The 19,520-nt window shown below is 40.0% G+C and overlaps 1 protein-coding gene and 1 pseudogene across 1 annotated transcript in view; both read right to left on the bottom strand.

Annotated features, from left to right (window-relative positions):
* The window catches only part of LOC145788475 (cystine/glutamate transporter-like), a 53,703-nt gene extending 46,189 nt beyond the window's left edge, over nt 1-7,514 (bottom strand). Inside the window, exon 1 of the mRNA XM_082600239.1 lies at nt 7,373-7,514. Within this exon, the coding sequence (XP_082456365.1) occupies nt 7,373-7,514 (142 nt within the window). The remainder of the gene's footprint in view (nt 1-7,372) is intronic.
* A 7,481-nt stretch (nt 7,515-14,995) lies between these two features.
* On the bottom strand, nt 14,996-15,093 carry LOC145765746 (U6 spliceosomal RNA; annotated as a pseudogene).
* Nucleotides 15,094-19,520: the final 4,427 nt, after the last annotated feature.

The raw sequence follows: 19,520 nt of genomic DNA, 5'->3' as shown, positions 1-19,520 counted from the left end.
TGTAGCAAAATGGCTTCGTGATTAATTTCCAGACATTGTGGACTCAGTGTTGTACGTTGACGCTGTCAATTTGACGGCGTCAACTTTTTGTTGACGCTGAGGCTAGCGCCGTCAGTTTATTTTTCATTTGACGGAAGTGATAGCGCCGTCAACTATTTTGCCGATTTTAAGCGTCAAGCGCTAAGCGTCATTTTTTGTTTTCATGGAAAATCTCGTTTCACAATAAGAGTTTCACAATGTATTCTGGCCAGCGCGACTCATCTGAATTAACGGCTTTTGCGTTGGTTGGAATGGCTCTCTGGAATACATGCAGAAGAAGTTCGCCAAATGGTGATCACTCATGTATTGAGAACGAGAGATCAGAGACAAAATGCAAAAATCTATGAATGGCATCGCGGACGTTGAATATACTTTATTTCAAGAGCTCTATCGTCATCACCGTGTTATCTCGGAGGTGACGGCTCTATGCCCCTGAAAAGAGCGATGTTGGTGCAGTGGACCTCGTTAAAAGATGTTTACATGCTAAACTATCACAGCACGCTTGGAACAGTGATACCTTTCCGACTAAACGCTTTCAACTTGTTTTTGAAATACAACACACCAATACCAACCAGCGCTGCTGTGGAACGCATGTTTTCACTTGGAAATGACAATATGCGCAGGGGCGCCGGAAGCGTGGGGGAGCAGGGGGAGCGGATGCCCCCCTGCCCTCAAATTTCTGTGGATGGGGAGGGAAGAGGGGGCAATGGTGCCATTTTAAGGTCATGTAAGCTACTGCACACTTTGCAATATAAAAATTTATGTTATCCGCTTTTAGCCTAATTATAATATTCTATTTTTGCCTCAAAATAATATTCTCGACACAAAATTCTCCATCACAGTAAGTTATATTACATCATTATAAAATAGCATGATGCCCTTCCGTGCCATTGTTCTTTGTATAGCGGACACTTGTATCATTACTCGATAATGAGCTGATAGATGAGCATTATCGCTATATCTTATCTTAAAACTTACAAAAAAAATTGGCCTTTCAGCAACAAAAGTGCCCTTTTTTTATACTCCTGCCCAGTGCCCATCCAGTCAAAAATTGCTCTGGCGCCCCTGAATATGCGTCTCAAACGCAGCAGATTGTCAGACAAACGTTTTGAAATGCTTGTTTTTCTGCAAGGAAATAACTAATAGGCTGAGCAGCTAATTACAATACAGTCTCAAAACATAATACCTGCTCTTTATTTATAGCTATTGTTAGCCTGAACTTGGTTGAAATATTTTCGTTTTATGAAACGCTGGCAAAAAATAGCGCTAGAAATTAGCGCTGACGCCGTCAATTTCTTTAAGAGCTTACGCAGTCCTTTACGCCGCAAAGTTTTTAGGCAATTCGCGCTGACGCTGACGCCGTCAAATTATTTCAATGACGCGTACAACACTGATTGTGGTGTGGTATTGTGCAACCATAGATTGGAACTATCGGTTCGTCATGCTGTAAAATCAGTCAGTAATTTGAATCGATTTCGATCTTTTATGGACAAACGCTATAGCCTTTACCACGCTTCTCCTAACAATAGCAGGGAATTGGGTGAATGTGCAGCGGCTGTTGAAGTGCAGTTGTTGAAAATCGGAAGGGTAGGCCTACTGGACACACGTTGGGTAGCCTCGAGTTTCCGCACAGTTAGTGCCGTCTGGAATGATTTCCCAGCACTTTTCGAATTTTTCAAAAAGGGGGCTATAGCGACACAAGAGATTCTCGGGAACATGCGAAATATCAAGGACTCTTGTCGAAGATAACATCCACGGATTTCTTGTTGCACTTGGCTTTGATGTACGAATACTCGCAAAAATTATCCGAAATAGCCTAAGCCTTTAACTATAAAACAGAGCATATAGGCTACTATTTGAGATGCAAATAACAAAATTAATAATCTTGCAAAATTATTTGAAACACGAAGGAACGAACCCGGACGACATTATGGCATTGCTAAGGATGCTGAAGAAAACTTAGAGTTCAAAGGTGTAGAATTACATGTAAACAATTGCAGAAATAGCCCGCTAATCAATCCCCGTATCTTCTACACTGTTAATCAAAAATTGTACTTTTAACCACTTCTAGGGGTGGTCTAAAACTTCCACTTCTACTTTTTCATTCCCACCCCATAGCCTATTGGGTAAGATAGTCATTTCTACCCTACCAAAGGGTGGTATTTTCCACCCAACGGAGAAGGGTGTATAATCACTTAAGAAATTCCACCCAAGATCGCTTGTTGAATTCAATAGACTTGTCATTTATTAACAGCTGAAAAATACTTGATTTAACTATTTGGCCAGAGGACACAGTAATGACACACGGAAAAAACGAAATCATTGAAGTGGCAAAGAGATTGCGCTTAGATGAACGAGAAGCTGCTGTCAGAGGACTTCGTGAATATACAACTACGAAAAGAAGATCCCAGAGTCTTCAAAAAATTTGATAACGTTACTATAGGCTAATCCCTTCCAATTTCATCGAGCGAGTGTGAGCGCGGATTTTCACAAATGAACCTCATACTGACATCTGACCGTGCTTCTCTACACACTGTAACTGTTTCAAGTTTAGCCTACTCTTTATACGAATGATCTGTCTTCCACTGAGAAATTTTTAACCAGCGAAGTATGTTGGATCCTGATTACGCCATGGACGTAACTCGGCAATTGAGACCCGAAGTCGCCAGAGGTTTTATGATTTTGAATACGATAAGTGTCTTAAAAATTGTATGCTATAACTTGAAAAATCAAAACTAAAAACAATTTTTTTTCTTTTTTTTTCTAGGCTATAACTTGTATTTTTTTGTATTATTGTTTCACTAAAATATGAATATTTGCATTGAATAACGCTATACCATCTATAAACCATGATACTTACTTTAGCAACGTTTTAGGTACATCAAGTGTGTTGTTTCAAAGTCTTATAAAGACACATTTCTGAATTTCTTCTACGGCACCTATAGCGCATTCGGAAAGTAAAAAACTAGCGCTCCGGAAGCTAATCTTCTGGAAATCCACCACTGGTTATGATCAAGTAAATTTTAAAGATTTTTGAATTTTCGTATCGAAAAAAGTTTTTTTCATATCTGTAGGCTACGTTCTTCAAATTGAATGTTGAAAGGAATTCAATTTCACACCAAGGAGAGTAGGCTATGTCTAATTGAGACGAACACGAAATGCATACGTAATAAAAATGTTTGCTTATGTTTTTTGCTGAAATTTATGTTGTTGCGGCCCATTTTTCATACTTTTTCCCGACCAGTCCTGATTTTTCTCGGAGGCCCTGGTTATCAATGGTGGCATTGCCCATTTAAAAGACAATTTGGCTTCATCCTACAATTGCAACCAGGTTGAGATGGTTCATTTGCAGATGCAATATTGATTTATTGTGGGTGGATATGATGCAGGGGAATATGATGCTTGAAACGTTCGGAGTACAACTACAGTATAGCTTAGCTTAATAGTAGCCTATTATGGTTGAATATTTCATACAATCTATGATGGGGAGGAAAGTGGGTGAAAATGAGGATATTTACAAAAAATGAAATGAGAATATTTACAAAGAAAGAATGGAAATATTTACAAACCTACCATTGATAACGGCCCAAAGGTTCTAAATTGCATTGGTTGTTGTGAAACGGCTTTTAAAAAACGTTTCTCCAACCTCAAATCTTCCTTCATGGATAGGTCTAAACATAGGCATAGCCAGGGGGGCGAAAGGGGCCATGCTCCCCCCTAAGATTTTCAAAGTTTGGATTCTGAAGTAGAGCCTTTTGAAGAAAATATAATAAAATTTGTAGAAAATTGTATCGTTTTCCAAAACATCTGGCAAACACCACTCAGAACTTGTTTTAGACATACAGAAAGACACCAATAAATTTTCTAAAACAACTGAAAGAAGTATTTTTAAGTCACATTCCCTCTTTGCGTGAAGAGCCTGATTATTTCTCTACAGAGCGTTCTCGAACATGATCGCAACGACCTGAACGTTTTGCTGAACATATACAAAGAAGCATGTGAAGTACTCGGAGTACAAGAGCTGACAATGCCCAGGATAGTGGAGGTACAAGTTTACCGTGCTAACGTCTGTGCTGAATCTGTTTCCCAGTATTTCCAACTTTCGGCATATGTCCCATATTGACGGATTGAGTAACTCTCTTCGGGAACGATTCAGTAACAAGTAACAACCCTTCGTTTTTTGCGTTGCTATCCATCCTTCCACCCAGGGCCGGATTTAGCTGATGGGGGGCCCGGGGAACATTTAGATCGGGGAGCCCCCCGTGCAAAAAAAGTTTTTGCGCCGTCGGCGCGAAAAACCACCTCTGCGCCTGCAGTAGCATCAATCCAGCACTACACAGCATTTTGCAGAAACTTCAAAGGCTGAAACTTTAAAGAAAAAAAAACAACACAAAATCACATTTTTCCACGTCGGGGGGCCCTTCAAAAGGTTGACCCGGGGGCAAAAATTTTTTTCCCACGAGATTTCTGTCTCATTTACATATGTTGGTAAAAGTTTGGATTAAAACCGTGTGAATGCAACATTTTCTCGTTGGCACGGTTGGTTCAGTGGTTTCATCCTCGCCTAGTGATCGTGAGAACGAGGGTTCGACGCCCGACGAAGTCAAACCTTTATTCTTCTTTAAATTAATTTTTGCGGTGCACAAGAGCTTTTCAAAAAAAGTAGGGTTAGGGAAAGCTTATATTTTATTATCATTGCAGAATTTGATTGGTAAATAGTTATTTCGCAATCTGAATCAACCAATCTCTTAACACTTTCGGAAAATCTTACTTTTAGAGTGACTAGAATCAATGATACAGAAATCTCGTGGGAAAAAAAATTCGCGACCCGGGGCATCTGCACCCCCTACCCCCCTAAATCCAGCCCTGTTTCCACCAAACCAACCAAGATAGATGAGATTGAGCATTTGTAATTTTTGGATAACCTTGACAGCGAAGTAATTGTCTGGAGGTCTTCTCTGACTTCTCAAGTGAACCAGGAAAGTTTACAAGAACTTACTGCTTCTGAGTGCTAAATATTATCCAAGTGCGCACAGTGCAACCCAGGTCATCCTGGCCTTGCCAGCAGCAACAGTTGAGGCTTCTTAATAAAAGAAGAAGAAGAAAAATAAGTTGTTAAGTAGAAGAAGAAGAAGAATTTGAGGCTGAAAGGTCTTTTTCATGCACGAAGAGGGTCAAGACCTGGCTACTCTCGGCAATGGCTTCTGATTGCCTCTCAGATTTGTGTGTGCTTCATTGCCATCGCGAAAGGATCAGTGAGGAGAAGATCAATCGAGTTGTTACGAATATGGTTAGCGGGAGGCGATGAATAGATTTTGAATTGCGATGTTGTCATTTTCTGATCATGTAATAAATTATTTTTGCTTTAGGTTACAGTATGTTTAAAATTACTTTTTGAATCTGTCAGAAATCGATTTTATATTAACAAGGCCAGGAAAGGAGTTGTATATTTGGATGGTTTTTATCAAAACTGTTGATGGGTTTCATCAGACGAATTTTTTTCATCTGTGTGCCTGCAGATAAAAAATACGATTAACAGTGTTGAAATTTGGTTCATACGGAAAATGACGGTGAATAAACTGGATTGAATGAGTTCACGAATGAAGAACCCTTTGACTGATGATATATGATATGCAATAACGAAGCCACACTTGTGTGGCAAAAGCTATGCAATACCTTAAATCAATTTAATGTGGTATCCCACTCTCTATTTCTTCAATACAGAATATCTGTATTTTTGTTACGCTTTTGCGCATGCGCGTAGTCATGCCCAAAAATTGAAGTGACCGTTTTACCATGTTTTACGATGAAACCAAAACCAGAAAAAACTGTTTACGGCTGTCTTGCAACAGTTTTAGCTTGTTTTAGTGCAGTAGCAAAATGCTTGAATTTTGAACGCCATAAACAAAAAGTGACGTCAATACAATATGAGGTAGTTTTCTGGGTGGGCGGTTTTGGAAAGAAATTAAAAAAAAAATTACACCAAAGGTTTTAGAATATACTATTGTATCCTAAAATCAAGTTAAAGTTGAAATTGAAATTATTTCCCCTCCAACCTAGTGCATGATGCACAACCTCATTGTTTGAGCTTATAGAAAGGAAAATTTATTGCTTTATCGTTCGGAGTTGCAAGTGTTTTAGAATTGTAACGACAGGGTTTTGAATATTACTCTAGCTCTAGCAAACTTTTGGTTTTGTTATTATTTAAGACAAGCAGACACTTTTTTCCGTTTGGTGGGAATAATAACTTAGTTGTACTGATTATGGCACAATTATTAATCATATAGGCTAATTTACGGCTGTTACTCAGCGTAACGTTAGTGTGTGGTTTAATCGAAAAGCCTAAAGCTCGTCCGAAAGTTGTTGATACACATTTACTTCCTACCCTTCTTAGTAGGGACTGGCCGATGGAGCTAGTATGCACATCAAGGATGAAAGAGCGAAGTCTGATGGTATTCAGTATCTATTGTGCTTTTTACGGTCCGTCTAATTAACCCTTAGAAGGTTGGGCTCCTGGAGTCTTGCTCAGTTTGGGGGGGGGGCTGTCGATTTTTTTTATGCTTTAGGAGTGATATCTCTGTTATTTTTTAAGGCACGGTTTCAAAATTTGGGATTCACTTTGTAAAATTTAATTATTATTCACGCTGAGCATATCCGAAAATTAAAACTAGTATATGAATTTTAGAACTGCTCATATATGTTGAAATGTTGAGGTGACTTATGACTTTGCGATTAAAGCAATTGTAGCCGGAGTTTACACATTATTTTTGGTAGAGTAATGAAGAACATGCATTGCAATGTTGTGATAATTTTTTTTTCATAATTATACATACAGCCAATTCCCTTCACGCTGTGAAACAATTAGGATTAACGAGACATGGGCCAAATTAATTACTTTCATCCAGCTGGTGGAAAAATTTTGAACAATAGAATATGAAATGTTTCAGAGGATGTGCTGAGAAATGCCTTATATCTCTCAATTTATAACCTTTATTCGCTCAAAATTTCAGCTCAATAGAGGTGAATAAAAGTTAGGAAAAGTTAAGAAATCTCGTAGTCGCAGCCTCAGTGGTTTTAGAGATACAACTGTTGATACAAAAATTTGAATGGACAGACCCTCTACCAACCTTCAAAGGGTTAACCAATAAGCTGTTTTGTCTGTCAGCTTCATTGAGAAGAACTTGAATAGTTAACAACAGTGAGGGTTTCGATGTCAATCGACAAGAGTGATCATTTGAAAAAACACACAGCTGAGAATGAAGATGGCTTGACTCCAACACCTTTCGACCCAAGTATAAATAATACAATATTATAAGTAACTACACACTCTCACCTATGACACCACTCGGGGCGACAAAGATTCCAGCTCCAATTATACAGCCCACGATTAGAGATAATCCGCGCCAAAAACCTATCTTTTTCTTCAGCTTAAATTTCCTTTTTTTCATTTCTTCATAGTTTTTCGATCCATTCATTTTAGATACAATCATAAACTTTCGTTGAAATTATAATAATTCTTTTACGTTTGTTAGCAGTAAAAAATCTCGTTTTGGCAAAGTTGTAAAATAACAAATAGCCCTTAATGCAACTGATGATACACAAACAACTTTCTTACTTAAAATAAGTACTGGATTTTTCTTTGATTAGTCCAATAGTTCTTTGCTTTAAAGCAAATCTCTATTTAAAAGGACTGGGGTCTCAAACTCAAACTGCTCTGCGGGCTAAATGAATGCTTGCGAGTTTACTCGAGAGACGCAATACACAATAAAAAGTCAATCAACAACACAGTAATAACGCAATGAAAGAGGTAGTAAGAACGCACCAATATGGGAAGATCGCAATAAAAAAATAGAAGAACTGTGAGAACACAAAAAATGTAAACGAAAACAAAAAAGAAAGCAAACGCAACGATTTGAACCTATAAAAAGCAAAAATCTTGCAACAGACTTAAAAAAAAACTAAATCCTTGAAAAACTGATTGATTGAATCTTTATCCTCGGACTGGGAAAGTTTCTTGAAGAGCTTAATCCTGGCAGTTTCGCATACTTGTAGAGGCTTTGAATCACTGACGCAGGCCCGGTCACCGAGATTGACAGAGTGAAGTTCCCGATTGTTGAAGTCTTGTTGCTGGGGAAGTATTCCATCCATTAGAAGCCGCTGAATGGAGAGCAGTCCTTAATGTGTGATGGTCAAGCGCACACCTCGAGAGCTGAACCAGCGCCGCTTGATCTTGAGGCTTCGTCGTTCCAAAAATCACGCGCTAACCAACTGAGCTATCGGGGCGGACTGCCGTAAATACCAAGGTCACTAAATTACGATAATGGCACCAATGCATCGGCAATGTGATTATGATGCAACGATATAAGTTTCTTGTGAGCCAAAAAATGGTGTGGCAGTATGCTACGTTTAAAAGTAGTGTAAAGTTTAGTGGGCATTTTCAGATTTTTTGAGCAATTTTAAAGTGAATTTTACCATTTTAAGACCATAAACAGAATATTCAAAACTGCATTGCAGGCCGCGTGTTTGAGACGCTTGATCGAAGACACGCATAGCTGTAGGAGATAGGGAGCAGGGGGGGGGGGGGGGGGCGATCGCTTTCTTACTGAAAAAAAATCATCGTAGAATTTGGGCAAAAAATGTCTAGTTATTTGGGCAAAACAATCTTACCATGATGTTTCGACATTTCACCATTTACAAACTTTACATAATTGTTACAATTTATGAAATACATTAATATTTTCCAATGAATGTAAACAATTTTAATTATTATTATCGATTTTAGAAACTATTGCATGTGGTATTGCAATTTGGGCAGAATGATAAGTTTCGATTCAACATTTGCAAAAAGCAAGTGTAAAAGAACATAATTGGCAAATAGAGGTAAGCTCAGTGCATATTTAGAAAGTTTGCTAGGGGGAGGCCAAGAAATTTTGTCAGTCAGCCGCGCAAGCGGCTGACTCGGCGGCTGGAGGCCAATGGGGGTCTAGGGATAGTACACACGGGGTAGTCTCAACGGTAGTACACAGAAAGCTCAAATTTGGTGAAAATGGCTGTTAATTGGTTCAATTTTTTCAACTTGGATTAAAGTTAAACTTGTTTAACCCTTTAAATAGGGGGGGTATACTAAAATGTCATATGATGCTTCAAAACGGGGGGAAGGGGTTAGCTGAAATCGTCGGAGAGGGGGTCCAAAATCAAGAGCGAATCCGCAGAAGTAAATTACTGTTCCAATCAATGAACCAACAAAAGATATCAAACACTTCAGAACCTAAACAATAAGTTAGTCCTTCCGACCTCGAATACCTTTTGAACATTCTTGACGATTCGCAATGACAATTTACAGTTTAATGCGATGGTTGCGCTTAGCAAATGTATCAATGACTTGAGTACGATATCCTTGTTCCAATACATCTGAGCTAGACCATCCAAACGTGGCTCGGTCATGATCGTGCGGTAATAATTTTTCAGGTACTTTAGTGAACTGAAACATCGCTCAATGGAGGCAGTTGTAACTGGAAGCGCAGCAAAGATTCGAAGTAATTTATGGTTAATCGGATAAGTGCCGAGTTGTTCAGCAGCTTGACACGCATCCACAAAAGTCGCAGGTCGTTTATCCACAGAAACTGCAAGCCAATTCGCTCTCCATCTTCGCAATTCAATAGTACTGTAGCTGCAAAGCAATTGCTTGGTTCAACATCCAGCATTTCATGGTAAAACTTGAAAATCTCGTCGATCGGGCAGTCCTCATATTCATGAATCTATGAAGGCAGAAATGTGCTGACTTTAAAAGCTAGCGAGCAGTGCTCATTAAATTTCTCGTGAATTCGTGCCAAGCATTTGCCAAGAAAAAGAAAAAAACTGTAGAAAATTACATTGCAAAAAGTATACCCCCTCCCCAGCGCTAGGATGAATCACCCAAGCAATTATGTTTTGCACTACAACTTTTTTTTTGAAAAATTTGTACAGTATTATTTTTTTTACCTGATCATTAAGAGGGGGGCATCGCCCTTTATCCTCTCCCCTTAAATACGCTACTGTGTAAGCTTATTCAATAGCTTGTAGGCTATATTTCTTCACGGGTAGGACTCAAAAGCCTGCTGGGTAACATAGCCTACTGGTAAACTGATGAGTTTTTTTTTTTTTGACTTTTTTACTACTAATAAAGCAAAGCTTTTTCTAAATTTTGCGAAATCTTACTCTAACATAAAATTGAAAATGTGCTAGAGACCGCTGCACTAAAGTAAATTTATCGCCTGCTCAGTTGGTGGTAGGGCAAAAGATGAGTTTGCCAAGCTTTGCACAAACGACAAAAAATATCACGAAACACGGAAATCGCTAAAAGTTGTTGACAGAAATGGTAATGTCGCAAACACGTTTTAGCGTTTGTCAGAAATGAAAATGTACCAACATAATTCAAACACTGTTCAAAAATGCAGCCTAAACAATTTTGGTTGAAGTAATAAAAACCAACGGATTTCAAATAAAAATTTGTGTCTTGTTTAGCCTGTGCAGAAATGCACAACCCTTATTTGTAAATCTGAATCACATATACAATGTTTGTTTGTCGTATCCAGGCTTACACATGGTAGTTGAAGATTTAGATTAAGTGGACGGGAAAGCATGGAAGCCAATCTTCGTGTCCACCTTCAGGCATGCCTTCAAGTGTCCTGCCAAAGACACAGCCGCATGCTCTTGAGCGGTGTCGAACCGGCGCCCTTTCGATAGCCGTTCCAGGGCTCTCACCACTCGGCTATGCAGCAGACGTGGATCTTTATCCATTGTTGATCTTTATCTTTATCCTTCATCCTTTATCTTTATCCGTAGATCTTTATCCTTTATCCATTGTATCCATCTTTATCCATGGATCTTTATCCTACTGTTGCAAAATCACTTCCTATTTTTTTTTTTTTTATGAAGATACAATGAAGATACAATGAAGATACGATTGACTACACTTTGTGAAAACTTTTCAAAACATTAAAAAATATAATTCATGACGATTTAGAGATTTCGATTATGAATCTTTAAAAATATCTACACATTTGTTAGGTAGGCTATGTATCGATTCCAGTTCATTTTCTAAAATCAGACATCACCATATTCTAATTTAGGCTGTATGTTGGAAGGCCATGTTTCTGTGATAATTTTACAATGGTTTGTAGCCAATCAAGCTCAAAACTGAGAAAAAAGAAACATTTTCAAACATTTTTTGTTTCAATGCAAAATAATGGGAAAGGCAATATAACACAAGAGAACAACTGCACGCCCAGCAAGCTGGTGCTAAAGCAGGGGTTCTTAAACTTTTTTTTAACGCAGACCCCTTAAAAAAAGTTTGGTTTGCGTGGACTCCTTTGTGGCCTAGTCCAGTGGCGCGAGAACTATTTTTCTCTAGGGGGAGCTGAAGCTGCCGTAATGTTGTCAGCTTCTGGAATACAAAGCCCTCCAGACCCCCTTAATGTGGAAAAACATTTAATACTGGTAGTACGCGTTTGGTCTCCTTCTGTGTGAAAAACGACGCCAAAACACACACATTGTAAATTGTAACAAATGAAGAACGGCAACAACAAAGCAGCTATTCAGGAAATTATGAACTAAGTCATGAGTTCTTTGACATCGACAGTGTCCAAAATGTTTTGGTAGACACAGAGCCGTTGACAAGATTTCTTGGGCCCGGTACCAATTTATTTTTGGGCCCCCTTCATCGACAATGTCATGATATAAAGAGTGTGTACAAACTTTTATTGATGTCGTTTAAGCATGGTCATTTTACAAATCTTGCGGAATCTTAAAATTTCTTGAACCGCAAAACTTACTATCTCTATCTAACTAGTATTAAGTTACTTCCCGATTCCATTGATGTTTCACTGGTCATTCTAGGCTCACCAGAAGAGAATTTACAGCAAATGTAGTGCAGACGGTCAGAAAGTTTTCATTTTGATTTGGGAAACGTGTTTGGGCCTCGGTCTAACATTTGCTGATTGCTGCTATCTGAAAAGCGGTTTTGGTATAATTTTTAGTGCAGAAATGGGGATAACAATCTTCTTACCTGTGCAATTTCAGTTTTAAGTTTGAACAAATATTTGCTTGTTTAGTTTGAAAATCGTGTTTCGGGTAATATTCGTGGTTAAGGAAATCACTATAGGCTACTAGACTAAATTCTTATTTTACTGTTTTGTGGTTGAAGTAGCTATTTTACCACCAGAAAGCTGAAGTGGGCCCAGTACCCAGAAGGGGCACGGTACTTTACCATGTGGCCGAGTGGTTAGCGCATTGGGCTTGCAGTCGAGAGCCTGCATGTTCGACTCCAGCCACCCGCACTTGCTGTTGTTTCTCTGGGCAAGAAACTTTACGATAATTGCCTCTACCCAGTGATCGATTTCGAGTAATGGGTAGTACCAAATTTAAGTCATAAGTAGAGTAGACAACCGGAAACAGACATTGCCGTCGGCTGCAGCGTGGGTCAGGTGTACGTCGGAAGGCGTACACCGATGCATAGCGCTCAAGTCCGCTTTCCCGCAGTGCAGGATAAAGATATGAAAAACAAACAAACAACCTGACGGCTGATATGGCAGTTTTAACCTCTGATGGCAATTCCTTTAGATCTGATTATATTGAGATCTTGATAATGTTTGCAGTCGCGAGGAATTTTTTAAATCCGGACCCCTTAAATATTCCGGGCCCATGTCCAAAAGTACCACCTAGACCCCCCTGTCAACGCCCCTGGGGAGACATGGATCAACGCAAGATGAGTAAATCTTTTTTGTGGCATTGAGCTTCTCAACCACGTGTTCAGGTGTCTTAGAGCAGAAAAAGAACATTCTGATGATGCAGCTGAAACCGGGAGGCAAAGGCAGAGCTCCACGAATTTTCGCGTTTCTTTGAAAAGATCTAGTGTTTGAGGGTTTAGGTGCGATAGATATCTCAGCAACCTTTTGAACGAAGTTTGCGGTTCCTACTTTTTCCACTTACAACATTGCTGAGCAAGATATAAGTTCAGTTTTTTGGCGATCTTTTCTGATGGCATCGGGTAAGCTGATCTCAGTATCAGATCTTTCCTCACCACTTGCATAGCTCAGAAGGGCCTTCTCTCTGTTGGTTGCTGTACGAAAATCCGCCTGGTTGAATCTTCGATCAAGCTCAGCTTGAACCAAATCAAGGGCTTCGATGTATTGACGTTTCCACCGCCACTGCGAAGTATAGCTCCCTGTGGTTGACGACTCTTTATTGCGAATGATGAGCGCGATTACACGTAACAGGAACTCGATTCATCGTAGCAATTATTGTTCGAATAAGTTTCTGAAAATATGTTATGTAGGCCTACCTTAAATTGTCAGAACTTTCGAGGGGGGCTGAAGCAGTTGTTGAAAATTCCAGTAGGGGAGATGAGTTTGCTCTAGGGAGGGCTGCAGCCTCTTGAGCACCCCTACTTTCCGCGCCCTTGGCCTAGTCCGAGAAACTCTTTTGATCAGCATGAATTGAACATAATGCAATAAACTAAAATGAATTGGTAACAAAATTTATGTTTTATTAAATTTAAGAAATAACGAATGCAGATTGTTTTTCAATATCTTCGATTTAATTTCATTAATGTGAAGGATGCTGCTGTTTGTCTTCAACAAGAACATGAAATTGTGGCTTCGTCTTTGATAGGGCAACACGCATGTCATCCTTTGCATCCAACCGGTTTCGACTCTTTGTTTTGATAGTTACCAAGGATGACAATCCTGACTCACATAAATAATTATGTAGTCGCAAAAGGGATTGTTGCAGCCATGGCTCTCTTTACCAAAAAAAGGATATGGTTGCGTCAACAAACTCCAAAAATCGCCAATACTTTTCATATTGAAGGACATTCTTAATGATTCCATTGCCCTTAGTTCAATGAACTCATCTTTTGCAAGGTCCTCACCACTGATAGATTCCAGTTCAACGAGGAAAGGGTAATGTATCCAATATCCCAGCTGGATTTTTAAAATCCTCTGCGGCTAAGCAGTAGCCTCTGAAAGAGTTTTGCAATGCTTCCAAATGTCTGCACATGTCTGTGTGCAGAGAAGATGGTTGATTAATTGATTGAATCTTTATCCTCGGACTGGGAAAGTTTCTTGAAGAGCTTATAATCATGGCAGTTTCGCATACTTGTAGAGGCTTTGAATCACTGATGCAGACCCGATCATCACGATTGACAGAGTGAAGTTCCCAATTGTTGAAGTCTTGTTGCTGGGTAATATTCGTGTAATGGGTAGTACCAATGGAGAGCAGTCCTTAACGTGCGCTGCTCAAGCGCACACACCGAGAGTCGAACCAGCGCCGCTTGATCTTGAAGTTTCTTCGTTCCAGAAGTCACGCGCTATCCAACTGAGCTATCGGGGCGGACAAGCATTACAAACTGCATAATGGATTAATGGTAGAGCAGGGGTCACCAACTGGCGGCCCGCGGGCCGCATGCGGCCCGCCACGCTGTATCGCTGCGGCCCGCGGAAGGTATCAGCGTACAAGTATAACCAAACATACTTTTCTTGAGGAGTTAAAAAGCACGAAGGCAAAAAATACTTTCCGGGAAGCATATTTTCGCTTTGCATGCGATTCCACAGACCGACCAATCAGATTGTAGTTCTAGGTGGGGGTTGCTTAAAGTTATTCCAATGTGATTTCCAGCCACACTGTCCCAGTGGTTGATTAAAACGTCTGTTTTCGAATTTCGAAAATGTCTGTGAGCATAGGGTTGCTTATTTTAAGTTTGCAAATGTCAAGTAAACACTAGTGTGCGTTTCACCGTTGTTGTGATTCACGAGCAGTGCTCTCTTTATGCAAGTTTTTGTTGGCAAAATAGGTAGGTGTGCCAACTCAATTTATAATAAATTGGCAAAATATTATATATACATTTAAAGACTTTTTTTGATTGTATTATGAAAATATCTAGCTTAGTAGCCTACTGCAAAATGCTTTTTTTTTTTAAAGAAATATGGAACGATTTTACGTGTCATCCTTGCGCAGAGACCATGCTAATCTTCTCTGTATCGTTCCAATTTTAGTATATGTACTGCCGAAGGGGTGGGATGGCGCAACGGATAAGGCGTTGCCTTTCCAATCATGCAATCCTGGTTCGACACCCTGCTGATGCTAGTTATTGACAAACACCGCTCACCTCTACCCAGGGTGTAATAAATTGGGTGGGCGTAGTTGCTGAAGTAAAGGCGGCCGAGAGAAAGGAACTGGCCACCCTACTCTCCTTAGTGCCGAAGGCTTAGTCTAATGAGAACCTTATCTTCTCATACCCGACACTTGAATCAAGTATGGGACCACCTTTACCTTACTGCCGAAGCAAGTACTGCAAAATGTTGTTAATCAACAAATTCTTGCCACGCTGATGAGCACCGCAAGTGACAGCTGTCTATAATAAAAGAAAGACGGTTTTATAGACTCTCACAAAAAGGATGAACAACCAACTCATTGCTTTTTTAGAAGGAAGACTGTTCATGAATTACGATTTTTCGGTGATTTCCACAAGCGTTTGTTTCATGGTGCCTGGTTTCTTTTTCCCTGTTATTGGAGCCTATTTTTCGCTGATATATTAGCAGGTCACCTATTGTTGCCTGTATTGCGATGTGTCAAGCATTTTCTTGTTTACTGAAACTGTTAATTGCAAGATATCTTTAGTGAAGCGAAGTGACAACACCACTCTTGCTGGGCGATGAATATTCTGATGAAACCGCTGGCCTCGCTATAAATGCGCAAAACAAGTGGCCTCGTTTATCAGGCTTTGTTAAAAAAGTCAAAAGTGTTGTAAAAGAAGCTTGGCCTGGCAGTATAGTAAAGGTAAAGGTGAGTCCCATACTTGATTCAAGCCTCGGGGAACGAGAAGATAAGGTTCTCATTAGACTAAGCCTTCGGCATTAACGAGAGTAGGGTGGCCAGTTCCTTTCTCTCAGCCGCCTTTCCTTCAGCAACTACGCCCACCCAATTTGTTACACCCTGGGTAGATGTGAGCGGTGTTTTTCAACAACCAGCTTAAGCCGGGAGTCGAACCAGGATTGCATGATTGGAAAGCGAGCTCCTTATCCGCTGCGCCATCCCACCGCTTGGTAAAGGGGGTCCCATACTTGATTCAAGTGTCGGGTATGAGAAGATAAGGTTCTCATTGTACTAAGCCTTCGGCACTAAGGAGAGTAGGGTGGCCAGTTCCTTTCTCTTGGCCGCCTTTACTTCAGCAACTACGCCCACCCAATTTATTACACCCTGGGTAGAGGTGAGCGGTGTTTTTCAACAACCAGCTGAAGCCGGGAGTCGAACCAGGTTTGCATGATTAGAAAGGCAACGCCTTATCCGTTGCGCCATCCCACCGCCTAGCAGTAGCGTTGTTCGATTAATTTTGTTGCTGCGGTATTCTAACATAAATATGAACAACATGTAACGCTGGTACTGGGTACGAAATGCGTTCTTTTCTAGCGTAAGAGTCAACCTACCTAAAATTCTATTAGTGCGGCCCGCCACAGCTCTCCTTAGTGCCAAAGTGGCCCGCATGTAAAAAAGGTTGGTGACCTCTGTGGTAGAGCATTACAAACTGCAGTTCCATTTTGAAGCATCAATTCTTCCAACGTTGAGAAATTAGAATAGTTGTTAGTCTCCAATCTCCTTTTCTACAGAGATAACTCAGATAACTTGTCCTGAAAAGCTTTAATTTTTTCAAAAGCGTCCATAGTTGTAACCGTTGTAACGGCAGGGCTTTGAGTAGAACGATTTCACATTCACTGTACTTTCTTTTCTTAGACATTTGTGTGATACAGCTTGATAAGTTAATTAGACAGCCTACAAGGCTAATTTTCACTAATAAAAAAACTTTTCATAATTTTACAATGTTTAAATAGCGGCAAAAACAACAATGTAGAAAGTGACGTAATAAACGTAGCTAACAAAAAAGAGTACAATGCGATAACAATTATCTGGAAACGCCAAAGTAGAAATCATCAGTGTTGTTTGAATTTAATCTCTTTTTTTTTGAAAAATATATTCTATTTTTAAAATTATACACTAAGATGTCCATTGGGCCTTCATTTACCCCCTAAAACTAGTCCGCGTACCCCTTGGGGGTCCACGGACCCCAGTTTAAGAACCCATGTGCTAAAGAGAAGCCAAAGTACGGATTCATAGGATGCACTGCCTGAAAATTATATATTCAAGAAAAATGTACGACGAGTCCAAATTACATTAAGTTATCTTGTTGTGCATCACGATTTATTTTAGTGCCATATCTTTTAATTCCAATATTTAAATGAAAGTTAAGGTTCTTCGTCCCTCACTACATCATCTTGTTGTTTTGTCTTCCTACTGCTGCCGACTCACCTGGTTAACTTTACGAATGCTCTGGAATGTCATAATGACATATTGCGTTCTTTGTTATTGTATTGCATTATTCAGTATGTAGCATGTACTCATCGCCTTTGAACACCTGTTTGAATTGCGTGACAATGTCTTCCATTATTGCGTCACAGTTACTGTGTACGTGAGTTTGAGATATCGCAAATTATTTTAGTCATTCGTAAAATGGTTGCTTGAACGTTGGAGGCATATTTAACTGTTTGCTTAGTGCTTGCCAGCTGGATAAAATTTCCGTCTTTTATCTAAGTAATCTGTTCTGTAGTGACAAGATTTAGTGGTGTACGGCATTGCACCCCATTTTCGACAGCTTTGAGGCTATTTTTACAGAAATACAATTCTCGAATAGACGTTTCCTGAAGAGTGTTTCTTTTCGGTCATTACATACAGACGAACGGATCCGGGAACTTTATGTTACAATTTTCCCACGAAAAGATTATGGTTTAACGCTGTGACCATAAATAATAAAAAACGAGTTCTTGTCAGTTGGTAGGCCAAGAAGCAAAATAATAAAGACGTTGTTGTCAGTTGGAACTTAGAAGCACAAAGAATAATAAAAGACGAAGTTGTTGGTTGGTAGGCTACAGAAGCAAAGAAATAATAAAAGAAGACCTTGTTGGTTGGTAGTCTACAGAAGCAAAAGAAAATTAAAGACATTTTCTTTTCAGTTGGTACTGAAGAAGTTCAAGCTAAAAATTAAAGGCGTTTCTTTGTTGGTTCTGAAAGAAAACAACTTTGACATTCATTGGCAAGAAAGAGGATTAAAGACAATCCATCTGTGCTTGAAGATTCAAGTGGACGAATCCAAGCAAGTTTTGTGGAACTTTAGGACTTTATATACCCGTACAACTACGGTATTGTGCGTTTAAATTCTTTTTGTATTTTTACGGTCTTTGGAGTTAAGTTTTTTATAACTTAATTTTGTGTGTTTGTGTAACGTAATTTTTTAATTGTTAAATTTAGCCCCAACATTTAATATGTCTACACTCGGTGGCGACAGGGACTCGACCGCCGTCGAATCGACTGAGTTTAAGCCTGATGATGTTCTTTGCAGTCGGGCAGGCCATTCTGGGGAGGGACCCAGTAACGATGAGGCTAAGTCAGTTCGAGAGGCCCGGCATCTTAGAAGGGATATATTGACTCAAATCGGGGAACTTTCTGTAGCCCTAAGTTCTTTGAGTGATAAGCAGGAACTGTTAATTTTTACATCTAAGTTATCTACTTTAGAAGAGGAATTAAGGCATTTCCATGCTCTTTTGAGTAAAATTTTCAACTCTGCAATCTTGGTAGAACTTCGTGATAGGGTAGATCCCGAATTTAACTCGTTAAAAAATAACTTCGAACAAAAAGAAAGTGAGTTCTCAGATATGTTGGATGCTGACATACATCCTGAGGATAGTGCCTCAAATGTAAGCACTAGGATGTCTAGGAGTTCGTCTCGGATAGTGGCACAAATTAACCTACAGTTAAGACGAGAGGAGCTCCAGATGCAAGCCGAAGCGAGAGCTGCTGAGGCTGCCATGAGAGCGGAGGCCATACGAGCTGACGCCGCCGCGAGAGCTGAGGCCATACGAGCTGAGGCTGCCGCGAGAGCTGAGGTCGAAGCGAGAGCTGCTGAGTTCGCACTAAAAGACGCACAGTTGAGGGCTGAACAACGTAAGGAGGTAGCTTTAGCTGAATATCGATCAGAGGTGGGCTCCCGGCGTAGCTCTAAGAAGGGATCTTCTAGGCATTCCAGAAGTGAACATCAATCACAGTTTAATTTACATAACCTTTTCCAGACGCCTGTTCAATCTGTAAGTGAACCAGTGCAATCCACACGTTTTCAAGCTGTTTCAGGAGGTCTCGGGGCGCGGCTAAGGGTCTTCCGAAGGACCTAGAGCCAAGGCCTGCAAATTACAGCCGAAATCCTTCCCCAGAGCGTACAGGTCACGGGGCCGCCATTAGCAGTAATGCTTTGCCCCCTTCACAGTTTTCTGCGCTGCTAGTTTTGGATCGCTCAGCTACACGTAATTTGGGTGGTTGTGAGAGGCATGTCGCGTCTAATGATTTTAACGTGTGTGAGGATCGTGATCAGACTGTGCATGTGACTGAGCCTCCTCAGCCCC

This window comes from Aplidium turbinatum, chromosome 2, assembly GCF_918807975.1.
Source record: "Aplidium turbinatum chromosome 2, kaAplTurb1.1, whole genome shotgun sequence".
Lineage (NCBI taxonomy): Eukaryota > Metazoa > Chordata > Ascidiacea > Aplousobranchia > Polyclinidae > Aplidium > Aplidium turbinatum.
Note: the sequence above shows the minus strand (reverse complement) of the source record. Positions and strands in the feature narration are given on the sequence as shown.